The sequence below is a fragment of the Malaclemys terrapin genome, chromosome 17 (genome assembly GCF_027887155.1).
Source record: "Malaclemys terrapin pileata isolate rMalTer1 chromosome 17, rMalTer1.hap1, whole genome shotgun sequence".
Classification (NCBI taxonomy): Eukaryota; Metazoa; Chordata; order Testudines; family Emydidae; genus Malaclemys; species Malaclemys terrapin.
The window spans coordinates 16,793,336-16,805,336 of record NC_071521.1 but is presented as its reverse complement, the minus strand read 5'-3'; the positions used below and the strand labels follow the sequence as shown (position 1 = coordinate 16,805,336).

The 12,001-nt window shown below is 49.5% G+C and overlaps 1 protein-coding gene across 3 annotated transcripts in view; it reads right to left on the bottom strand.

The window, feature by feature from the left end:
- ASTN2 (astrotactin 2) overlaps nucleotides 1-12,001 on the bottom strand; it is a 657,219-nt gene that overhangs the window by 22,460 nt on the left and 622,758 nt on the right. For 2 of the 3 annotated variants that reach the window (XM_054007156.1, XM_054007155.1), the window contains one exon: nucleotides 3,645-4,510. The exons of the other annotated variant lie outside the window; for it this stretch is intronic. In XM_054007156.1, the coding sequence (XP_053863131.1) occupies nucleotides 4,273-4,510 (238 nt within the window). In that variant the 3' untranslated portion in view covers nucleotides 3,645-4,272. Of the gene's footprint in view, nucleotides 1-3,644; nucleotides 4,511-12,001 lie in introns of those variants that run through there. 3 annotated transcript variants of the gene reach the window in all.

The following is a 12,001-nucleotide window of genomic DNA, read 5'->3' as shown; positions in this document are numbered from 1 at the left end:
GGACCTATCCTCCATGTACTTATCTTGTTCTTTTTTTTTTTTTATAATCTTGGCCTTCACAACATCCCCAGGCAAAGAGTTTCACAGGTTGACTGTGTTGTGTGAAGAAATACTTCCTTTTGTTTATTTTAAACCTGCTGCCTATTAATTTCATTTGGTGACCCCCTAGTTCTTGTGTTATGAGGAGTACATAAAACTTCCTTATTTACTTTCTCCACTCCAGTCATGATTTTATAGACCTCCATCATATCCCCCTTATCACATCCCCCGTCGTCTCTTTTTCAACCTGAAAAATCCCAGTCTCATTAATCTCTCCTCATATGGAAGCCATTCCATACCCCTAATCATTTTGTTGCCCTTTTCTGAACCTTTTCCAATGCCATTATATCTTTTTTGAGATGGGGCGACCACATCTGCATGCAGTATTCAAGATGTGGGTGTACCATGGATTTATATAGAGGCGTTATGATATTTTCTGTCTTATTAGCTATCCCTTTCCTAATGATTCCCAAGCTTCTGTTCCCTGTCCTTCACTACTGAAGCACCAGCTGAGAACCTAGCCCACACTACCCATCTACACTCTGCAGTGTACTGTACTCACAAACATGCTCTGCCCATACACCCAGATCGACTATGTACATATGGGTTTCATATACACACTGGGCCTGATTCTCAGTTACTCTGTTCTGACACTTGGGCTAAGGATGGCTGGGAGTTAAGGTGACTTTACGCCATCTTGGTGCTCCGTTTATTCTGCTTGCTGTGTAAGTCTGAGCAGCCTCCGTGCTGTTGTAACTGAAGATCGGCTTTCGATGGGCACTGTGCACTATACCTCCTGCCCTGACTTGAATCCTACACTGAAGGCAAGTGCAAATGGACACATGATGTGCACAATCAGAGGCTAAACGTGTGCAAAACGTTGTCATGACCAAATGTGCCCTGAATCACCCACTCATGCCAGCCCGGCTTTTGGAGTGAGTCTTAGATCCTAATTCATAGCACATGCATAGCTACAGAGCCCATCCATCTAGCAGTAGCCCTGTAATGCTGTTGCTAGCATCTAACAACTTTTCTAGGATTACAGACAACCCATTTGATTTGTCCACAGGGACAGCCAACACTGCCTCCTTCCCACCGTTAAGCCACGAATTTCCTCTCCCCCTTGGCACTTGCAGGTGGGTTTTAAGCCTGTGGGGGGTTTTCTTAAAGAAAAAAATGACCCATCCTTGAAAAAAATACACAAAATTGTGTGTGTCAAATCTGGGGAAGGGACAGGAAAATGTCCAAAAACGTGAGCACCCCCCCCCCCCCAAAAAAAGTTAATGAAATTTGTAAAACCTCTAATGCCTCCCGGTTCACCCAACTCGAATAATGACACCCAGGCACACCATGGCAGTTACACAACTCAGGTTACACACCTCCTGCACACTTGCTGGCCATGCACATGCCAGGCATGCTCCCAGGAGCTGTCACATGCTATCACACGTGAATCCCCTGGTCCCCATTCACCTCTCGCTCACCCCCTTGTCAACCAGGCAAGTCAAGACAAGTTGCTGGGGTTACACATGTGTAAGGCAGAGAAGATTCAGGCCAAGACAGCTGGGCACTAGAGCTGCCAACAGGTTTCCCTCACTGCCACGGCTGGTATTTTTCATGGCTGCACATGCAACAGGAACACAGCACAGCAGTACGGTGCCGAAACCCCGGCCAGGGCATCAAACAGGGCCTCATTTGCACTTCAAAGTTTGTTTCGTTTGCTTGTGTTACAATAGCAGATGGCACCAAATATTTCCTTAACCTTGTCGCCCACGTCCAGCGTGAACGCGTGATGCCAGGGGCAGCGGAGCCACACGCTGAGCTATAGGGTCGGAACAAGGGTTGTATAGTTAAAAGGAGCCGTACGATCCCGGCTGGCAGGCTCAAGAGTTGGAAAGAGTCCCAAGGGCTGGCCTGCACGAGGAGACGCTGAGACTCAACCAGAATTCCTGCTGGGGCACCTGGCCAGTACAAACCAGCGTGCCCGCTGCAGCGTCACTGGAGAGGCTGCAGGGTGCTCCTTGTCATGTGCCCGCTCTGTGGCTGGCCAGGACACTCTCACAGCCCTCTACAGGGACGTCTAGGCTGCAGCAGGAGGTATACTTCGATGTGCCCGTCATTAGCGCCAATCAAGCTAGCCCACTATGAATTGCAGCACCATGGACTAGCTGCCCAAGTACAAGCCAGACCGAGCCCCTAGGTACGCCCCTGGGTGACTAGCCAGGCTGTGCTTTTCAGGGTGCCACCTGGGTCAAAGCTAGCAGGGGTACGTGCTGGAAATCGCACCCCCAGCAACAGTGTGGACGCACCCTTACCGCCTGATTTCAGGAGGGGCTAAGCCGCCTATCGAAGACAGCGGAAGCTTGCATGGTCTAGGCATTTCTGAAAAACAGGCAGCTGCTGTCCATGGATGCACTAGGACTGGCCAGGGCCTGCATATTGTGGCTGGCCGGTATGCCCGGGCACGGGGGAGGAGAGACTCTTTGGCCTTTCCACCTCGTCTTGCATTCTCTCAGTGTGGCCCCACCAATGGCAAAGGGAGCGGTTGACTAACGGCATGCAAAGCTGGAGCAAGGCCCAATGGAAGGGAGAAGGAAGATCACAGTCTAGGTGTTTTAGGTGCCAAGGGATTAACCCTTCATGGGCACAGCAGCAGGCAGAACCTCAGCTCCAAGATGCTACAGGTCTGTATCTAAGTAAATTTGGGTCTGGAATCAGGCGGTCCGGGAGGACTGCACGGGAGCTTACCACAGATGACTCTCTGAAGGTTATTGTTATTATTTATTGTTTATACGGTGGTAGCACCTGGAGGCCCCGGGCCACCTTGGTCCTAGGTGCTGTACAAAAACGCAGTGTGTCACAGCCCCAGAAGAGCTGAGAAGAAGGGGTGTTCTTCCTTTGTGTCATCACTGGTCCTTCCCCCAGCCTATTTTTCTTTATGGCAAGAGGACTGGTCAGCCCCCATCTGCTCTGCAATGAGTCATGTGGGACCTTACAAATGAGAAATTCCAGCCTCTGTCTCCATTCAGTCATGGGCCTGCTTGAGTTGCTTCTTCAGCAGATACAAATTCTGGCCCGGACTGAACTCCCCTTCTGCACTGAAAGAGGAATTCACTGGCACCATTGAAGTCAATGGAAAGGCTCCCACTGACTTGAGTGGGCTCTGGATCGAGTGCCTCTATCCTCAGCCTCCCACCTTGCTCCATTCCCAGCGGGTGCCAACCTTATCCACCTCAGATGCTAAAAGACGACAGAGTCTCCATATCTATCTAGCCCTTGGCTGCCTTATAGGGTTTTCCCACAAGCACAGAACTCTTACGACAGGAGCTGAGAACAAAGAGCGATCTGGCTTTATAGAAGGAGTCTGCAGACAAAAAGAGGCACTCCCCGCCCTCTTTAAATGCTCAGCTCCTCTCACCCCTACCCCAATCCAGCATTGAGAAGTGTCTTATTGTTCCACATACTGGGATTCTTCTCTTAATCCTGTACCCGACACTCGCATTTCTTTTACCAGAGCTCTGAAGAGACTCGTTTCCTCCCCAGGTCATTCTGCAAAAAGGCCACGGCAGAGACGGGTGTTGGAAAAAATACCCAGCAGGCGGGGAAGGTGGACTTCATATGAATCTTTAATGCACAGAACAACCTGTCAGGAGCCCTGCAAACGAAGACTCCGCACGCAGCCGTTCTGCAAACTCGGAGCGTTAAAAAAAACCCCAGTTTGCCTGCAATGTCTTTGCACTTGCCCGGCTGGCGTTAATCTCCATGATCTTCGGTTTCCAGCTCCCGGTGTCGGCACCGAGAACTGAGACGCTTCGCCTTGGCTCCTTGACGCGCTGAGGCAGCGGGCCCCGTTTCCCACCTCGTCCGCTTCCCAGGCTAGCAGGGGAGGGTGCAGCTCGCTCTCCTGTGCCCTGACCTGGCTCTGTTGGGTTTCTCCTCTTCTCAGATTTGGAGCGCGTAGTCCAGGAAATTCGGTAAGAAAAGATTAAAAAGGAGAGACGGTGCTACTGAGTCAAATTAGGTATTTTCATTTTAAAAAATAAAATAAAAAGGGAAATCAAAGTCCAACTGGCTGATTTCTCGTTTCTCCACCGCCCGTGTCAAACAGTCCGGTTTGGCCTCGCTGTCCCCTCCATCTGAACGTCACCCTTCCCCTAAGCCCACCAGCTACTCAGGTTGTCACATGTCCGTGACTCCTCGGAGGTCCCTTCCACAGCTCCAGGCCAACATCGTCCCTCACCGCCCCTTGGACTCCCCGTACGTGTTGCGCAGCATGGAGACCATCTTCTCCTCGCACGTCACTTTGGTGTCCTTTAGGATGTTGTACCAGACCATGCCGGCCGGCCGGACCTCTTCGCTGCGGCAGAACAGGTAGGGCATGGTGTCGGTGCGGCTCTGGATATAGGCACTGCGGAGCAGGGTCGAACAGTGGCTGCTAACTTTCTCCAGCCTCCTTAAGATCAGGTGAGCTTTCCTGGAATGAAGAAGAGGAGATGGAGACATAGCAAGAAGGTGGAAGCAGTTAGACCAGGGAGCTGGGAGGCAGGTCTAGAGGTGGGTGAAATTGTTTTGGCGAATACTAACTTTGCCGAAAATTCATTTTTCAGGTTGAATTGGGCCCAAAACAAAACCAACCAACCCAGCAAACAAAAAAGATTATTTTTAAATGTGGAAAGGGTTTGTTTTGGCATTTTCAACACGTGTTGTTACAAAATGAGCTGTTACAATCCCTTCAAATTGACATTCTGTTTAGAAAATGTCAATTCCGACTGACAATTTGTTTCAAGATGATGTTTTGAGTCAACATCCAAAATAGTTTGTTCGACCAGACTGAATTTTTTTTTTTCAGTTTTTCATTCCGGCAAGAAAAAAAAAAGCAGTTTTGGTTCGGCCACCACCAAAATAAATAAATAAATAACTGCAGTATTCGCTCAGCTCTAGCCGGGGCGGTCTGTCCTCTCACATAGACAAAACAGTTCTGTTCACAGTTGCCAGTAGCTAGACAGGTCGATAGAGTCTGTCTTCTGACTGATTCCTAATTACAGTAAAAGGTTTTTTATCTGGCCTGTTGGAGAAATGGGGATGCTGGTAAGTGAAAAATTCAGGTTAACTAAGAGGGAGGGAGTTTGGGTGTAGGAGGGGATGCGGGAGGGGGTTGGGGCGAGGGAGGGGTTTCGGGGTGTCGGATCCGGGGGACGCTCATCTCAGGCGGCTCCCTGCAAGCGGCGACCTATCCCTGCTGTTCCTAGGTGGAGGCATGGCTAGGTGGCTCTGTGTGCTGCCCTCTCCGCGTCCCGAGCGCTGGCTCCGCAGCTCCCATTGGCTGGGAACCACAACCAATGGGAGCTGTGGGGGCAACGCCTGCAGGCGGAAGCAGTGCACAGAGACGCCTAGCCGCACCTCCACCTAGGAACAGCCGGGATAGGTCGCCGCTTGTGGTCAGCGTCCCCCGGATGCGGCACCCCAAAACTCCTCCCGTGCCCCAGTCCCCAGCCCCGTATGGTCTCCCGCACTCCAAACCCCTCATGGCTGTTCCTCTGCCGAGGAGCAGCAGGGAGAGGGCAAGGGACCTGTCACCACTTCCGGGGAGCCACGTGGAGCCAGGTAGGGAGCCTGCCGGCCCCATGCCAACTGGACTATAAACCGAACTTTCTATGAAGATTAGAAATGCCGGTTTATAAAGCTTTCCGGTTGGTACAGGGCCGGATAACACCCCTTTTACTGTAATTAAATGTCTATAGCACCTGCTATGCAAGCATCTCAAAATGTTTTACACATGATACAGAGGATAGAACAAGAAGCAATGGGCTTAAATTAGCAAGGGAGGTTTAGGTTGGACATTAGGAAAAACTTCCTAACTGTCAGGGTGGTTAAGCACTGGGATAAATTGCCTAGGGAGGTTGTGGAATCTCCATCATTGGAGATTTTTGAGAGCAGATTAGACAACAACCTGTCAGGGATGGTCTAGATCAGGGCTGGGCAAACTACGGCCGGCGGGCCGCGTCTGGCCCATCAGACCTTTTAATCCGGCCCTCGAGCTCCATTGCCCCGCTCCGGCGCTCCCGGAGCTCCTGCCTGGAGCTCCACCTGGGGAGTGGGGTCGGGGGCTTGCCCCACTCCAGCTGCCCGGCGCTCCTGTGTTATGGGTGTGAGGACATGCTGCACAACCCAAATGCGCCTCATGCACCATCAGACCCTGGAACATGCAAGCCCGGGTGCCTGCTACTTGTTGGATTAGGTGACTTTCCTAGCACCCAGAGGCAATTCAATTGTGGGCTGTTGGCAGGGCCGGCTCCAGGCACCAGCCTGGCAAGCAGGTGCTTGGGGCGGCCACTCCGGAGAGGGGCGGCACGTCCAGCTATTCTGCGGCAATTCGGCGGACGGTCCCTCACTCCCGCTCGGAGCAAAGGACCTCCCGCCGAATTGCCGCCGCAGATCGCGGCTTTTTTTTTTTTTTTTGGCTGCTTGGGGCGGCCAAAACCCTGGAGCCGGCCCTGGCTGTTGGGCCCTACGTGGGAGGAGATTTCTGAGAACTTAATGTGTTCCAATGACTGGAAGCTAACGCCCGACAAATCCAGGCTAGCATACAATGTGTGTTCAGACAGGAGCAAAACTGTGTGGCAAAATCAACAAACAGCTCAGTAATGTAATTTCCTAGCAGCGCATTGTTCAACAGAATTATTTTAATAGAGCAGATTTTGAAACAAACTTGTGTTGTCCTTGTTTGAACATGAATTGTTAATTTTGTGAGCATTCATGGCCCACCATACAATTTCCATACACAGATGTGGCCCTCAGGTCAAAAAGTTTGCCCACCCCTGGTCTAGATAATACTTAGTAATGCCATACATTCCAGGGACTGGACTAGATGATCTCTCAAGGTCCCTTCCAGTCCTATGATTCTATGTTAATTAATTAAGGCTTATGGCATCTATACTATTATTCCCAGTGTACAGATGGGAAAACTGAGGCACAAGGAGGTTTAGTGACCTTCTCTAAAAAAAAAATCTGGAAATACAACTCATCATGTCTCTCAACTGCATTGGATCATCTAACTTAGGCTGCCCTCTTCAGTAATACTGACACAGCACAGAAAGTTTACAGAGCCCCGCCCTATGGCTTCAAAACTGGCAAATTCCCACTGGGGTTAGGGCTTGAGCGGTATGAGCAGCTCAAGTAAAGCAACTCTTACCGGGATCTTTGGCAATTAGAGTAAAATATATATATATGACTGGTTTGGCAATGCATTCCTGAACCAAAACTGTTCTTTCAATAACTCCCTGGGGCCTCCAGAGTTTAATCTACGCTCCCTTGTTTATTAGTTGAAAGAGACAGAGAGAAGCAAACATCTTGTTGGAAACTGGGCTTCCTCCCTCAACTCAGGAGCCAAATTTGCCTCTCAGTTACACTAGTGCAACTCCACTGAAGTCACAAGTTGATCACAATTCTTAAGAATGAAACATGGACTATTGTGAACAAACCATCATCCACCCTTAGCCACCTATCACCATGGCACAACCCTCAAACTCCCTGCTGCAGGAAGCCTCTGGAGAAGCGAAAAGCCAAATGGGGATACCTTGCCCTCTCCTTCCCTTACTTATCTGGAGTTCTCCAGAATACCCGCCTCCCCCCAGCTCATGCCTCACTGCAGGAAGGAACCCAAGCACACAGCCTCCCTCTCTGCATTTCATCAAGTCTTCAGAAGGGGGACAGGCTAGGAAGAACCCAACTCTGTAACAGCAGAGAAGGAAACGTGCAACAACCCCCAAAGACAAAACTAAATAAAGTAGTTAGTGAGAGCCTGCAACGGGCTAAATCAAAAGTGGGGAAAGAAGGTTTATCTGAGTGGTTTGAAAGTCTCAAGATCACAGATTATTCCCTCTCCCGCTGGTGCTGCAGCAAAGCTCTGGAATTGGGTTGGGGGTTTGTTACAGTTACCAAAGGAATGTCAATTCCCAATAATGACATGTCAGGGGCAGCGCTCTGAGTCGGCTAGGTAGAAACATGGGGATTATTTGATTGTGAAAGCTTTCTGGTGCTTCAGTCCCGGATTCTTTGGGAGGGAGCACGGCTGTTTTCTGATGCGGCTGCTCTCTCCAAGGCATCTCACTAATTGAGATCCCAAGTAAGAATTCACCGTGAGTCATAAAAGAGTGCGGAAGTGCGTGGCAGAGCGACAAGCCAAAACAGCAGTGACTGGAGGCCAGTCAAACCTCCATAACCAGGTATGACTCTCTGTTTCTGGGGAGGGATGATATGAAAGGCCAGCAAACCTCAGCCAAGTGGCTACCCTTCCTCTTCCAGACTGAGAATAATTCCTCCTGTGGTGGGGATACCAAGCGAGAGCACCTGTGTCCTGCAATGGTAACTTTCCGTGCAGTGGCTATGTCTTCAGGTTTCAAGGATGAGGGACAAGCTGAGCTAGGAGAATTCAAGCCTACTGTATAAGGCACATACATATACATTTGATGTGATGGCTGGAGCATTGACCAACAGCTTCCAACTCCCGCTAATACAATTCCGTTAAGTAGCCACCACCCTACCAGAGAGGTACTCCCTCTCCTTGCACTCCAAGAGGCATAACTTCACCAGTGACATACCCGCCCCCCAGTCTTTGACAGAGATTGTTGAGCTGAACTACTTTGGAGGTTTCCCGTTATGGACGCTGACGTTTTCAATAAGGATCCCATAGCTGAAGTAATGCACACCAAGGAGTCATATTCTGCACTGACTTGCACTGCGTGGAGTTCATTAACTTCCATGTGGATTGCACTGGGTGTTAGCAAGCAGAGGATTTAGACTCGTGTCTGACAGAGTCCAGTGCTTCTGAATACTGGGTCCGCAGCACAGCATCAGGACATGCCTGACACTATTAAATGTAGATGGGAGCGGGTAGATATTTAATGAGTTACACATTTTTGAATGACGCGCTTTTGTCAGAAAACCACCTTTTTTCTTGGGGGGGGAAGGAACAAAAAATTTCATGAACCCTTCTCAACACTGTCCAAATTTTGTCATTTTTCATTCTTTCTGGGGGCTAATTTCCCCCACCCCCAAATATTTGTCAAAATATAGTGAAAATACTTTTTAAATTTTTTTATAACAGTAAAAAAATAGAATTTTAAAAAAGAAATGAAGAAAAAGGGGCCTGGTTCAAACCTATCGGAATGAAAACAACGTTGAAATTGCAACATTATTTGTGACACTAGCTTTCTGTTTTTTCACCAGCTCCAGTCGGAGAGCAATGGCCATTTCCAGTTCAAACCTATCGGAATGAAAACAACGTTGAAATTGCAACATTATTTGTGACACTAGCTTTCTGTTTTTTCACCAGCTCCAGTCAGAGAGCAATGGCCATTTCCAGTTCACACCATTCCCATCGAGCTCCTGTCAAAGTCAAGCCAGCTGGGTTGTGAGCTGGGCCGAGTTGTGAGCTCTCCCTGTCCAGTTTAGGGAGACAAGATCTATTAACATTCATGAACCCTTTACAGTGTGTTGGGAGAGGAGACTGTGCATCGGGCGTTTGCTTCAAAAGTCAAACCTTGCCAAAGAAATGGAAAGGCAGATATTGGTGGGAATTACCCAGTCTATCTGAATGAAAGGAAAGAAAACAGAAAGGTAGTTACAGAAAGAAAAGACCAACCTATTTGGAGCAAACATCTGGAAACACTTTCTTGTTTGGAAGATTGAAGATATGTCTACACTGCAATCAGAAGTATGACCGAAGCTAGCTTTGATCTAGCTAGCTCAAACAACTATAGCAGTGAAGTCATGGCAGCATGGGCTAGCCACTGGATTACATAGATTCACAGATTCCAAGGCCACTTGATCATCTCTAGTTTGACCTCCTGTACAGCACAGGCCATAGAACTTCTCCAAATTAATTCCTAGAGGAGCTCTTGTAGAAAAACATCCAGTCTTGATTTTAAAATGGTTGTGATGGAGATCCTTTTAAAAATGTGTGCCTTACTTGCAGTCTAAATCTGTCATAGAAGATGAGGGTTGGAAGGGACCTCAGGAGGTCATCTAGTCCAACCCCCTGCTCAAAGCAGGGCCAATCCCTAACTAAATCCCTTAATAGCCCCCCTCAAGGATTGAACTCACAACCCTGGGTTTAGCAGGCCAATGCTCAAACCACTGAGCTATCCCCAGCTTCTAGAGGTCTGTATAGCTCCTGGTGCTGTGGATTCATTGCTAGCATTATTCAACCTAGCTAGCTCAGGTATGTCTACAGGTGCTTCAGTCACACCTCTGACTGCAGTGTAGACAGACCCTAAGACGCAGGCCTGACTCGGTGAATCAACACTCAGATACCTACACTGGGCTTGCTCTGGAGACAGCTGGTGTTTGGCGTGAGCTAGGACGGAGTGTGTGAGGGAGGTGTCACAGCTATCTTGGTATGAGTAATATTGTGTTGTGTTCTTTGCCCGTTGGGTGATTCGGGGAGAGGGCTGAAATTGTAAATGTAATGACCTGATGCCAGGTGTTATTCCGCTCGCCTTGGGACTGCCTGCTGGAGTGGATGTAACAGGAGAGAATGGCGGGAGGTGACACTCACGGCAGGCTCTATTGCTGAGAAGCCAAACAAGAGATGGATGAATGGATGGGCAGGAATAGCTGGGAGTTTGTCCCTTACGTGCTACAATAAAGGGAAGCTGCATTTACCCACTAGTGAGTCCCCTCCACTTGCTCTAGGGCAGTGCACAATGCATGAATGGCATGCTCTGCATCAAAATGGGTGCAAATAGGGTCATGCCTTGAGCTTCAAAACCCCAGATTCCCAAGGATGGATTCAGACCAATGGTCCATCAAGTCCAATATCCTACCCCTAGCCTATGCCAGATGCTTCAGATGAAGGTCTAGATCTCCAGGACATGCCTAAATGTGCCTCCTCCTGTCCCATCTCTCTTTCATTCCATCTCCTGTATTCACTTCCTTCATCTTTTCTCTCCCTCTTCCGTGCCACCTGCGTCTCTCTCCCCCTCCATTTCCTTCTTGTCTCCTCTACAGTTTCCCATGTCCCCTCTTCTCTCTTTCCCCCTCTCCATCCCTTTACCTTTAGACACCACTGAAAACTCTCTCACAGGGCTTGCTTCCTCCAGCCTGACCTGGGCCATGTTGTTATGGCAGGACAGGGCAAACACATGCCACTCCCTCTATCTATCATCTGCTGGGGACAACTAGTGGGTTTGCTCTGTTCTCCAGCAGACTTGTGGTTGCATCTTTCGGTCTCACTGCAGCTGCTTCGTTGGTGCCTGGCTCTGCTCAATGGCTGGTGAGCCTTAGGGAGTGTAACCACGGGAAGCAGCAGGTGATGAATGGCCCAGGGGATGCACCAACTGCAAAGTGCACCGACCAATCAGAGGAGGCTGCAGCTCCATGCAGGAGAAAACACGGAGGGAGCAGAGGAACATTCTGGACTGGAGGATCAGGAGGGAAACGGATACCTGGATTTTGCTATCTCTGGGTCGATGACAAACCCCCTCAGCTACAGCCAGGTTGCTTGGCTCTCCTGGGGGGAGCTGGCGTGGCTCGCTTGTTTGAGGGGGTTAATGAAGTCATGCTTAAATGTTAGACTTTTGGCTGACATCTTTTCTTTATTAAAAAAAAAAAAAAAAAAGGAAGAAGGAGAGAAAGAGACCGGGGGAGAGGAGAGAAAGAGAGAGAAGCCTTCTGGTGAAGGCTGGGTAATAAATTACAGAAGCAGTTCTTGGGCTGCCAATTTAACGCCATCCATCAAATTCTGGCCACCATCCAAGTGCTCGCTGCGGGGGGATGTCAGGCCAGAGCGACCACCTTTTCAAATACTGGAAATGAAATCTTCCTAACGCCGAGCTACCCCGTTGCTGCCAGAAACAATAATTTATTCCCATATGAAAGGGCAGGATCAGGAGGGGACGGCTGCAGAAGTCAGACTCCCGGGCTGGCTACAGCCGGGGCTGATACGGCTCTGCACTAAGCCCCC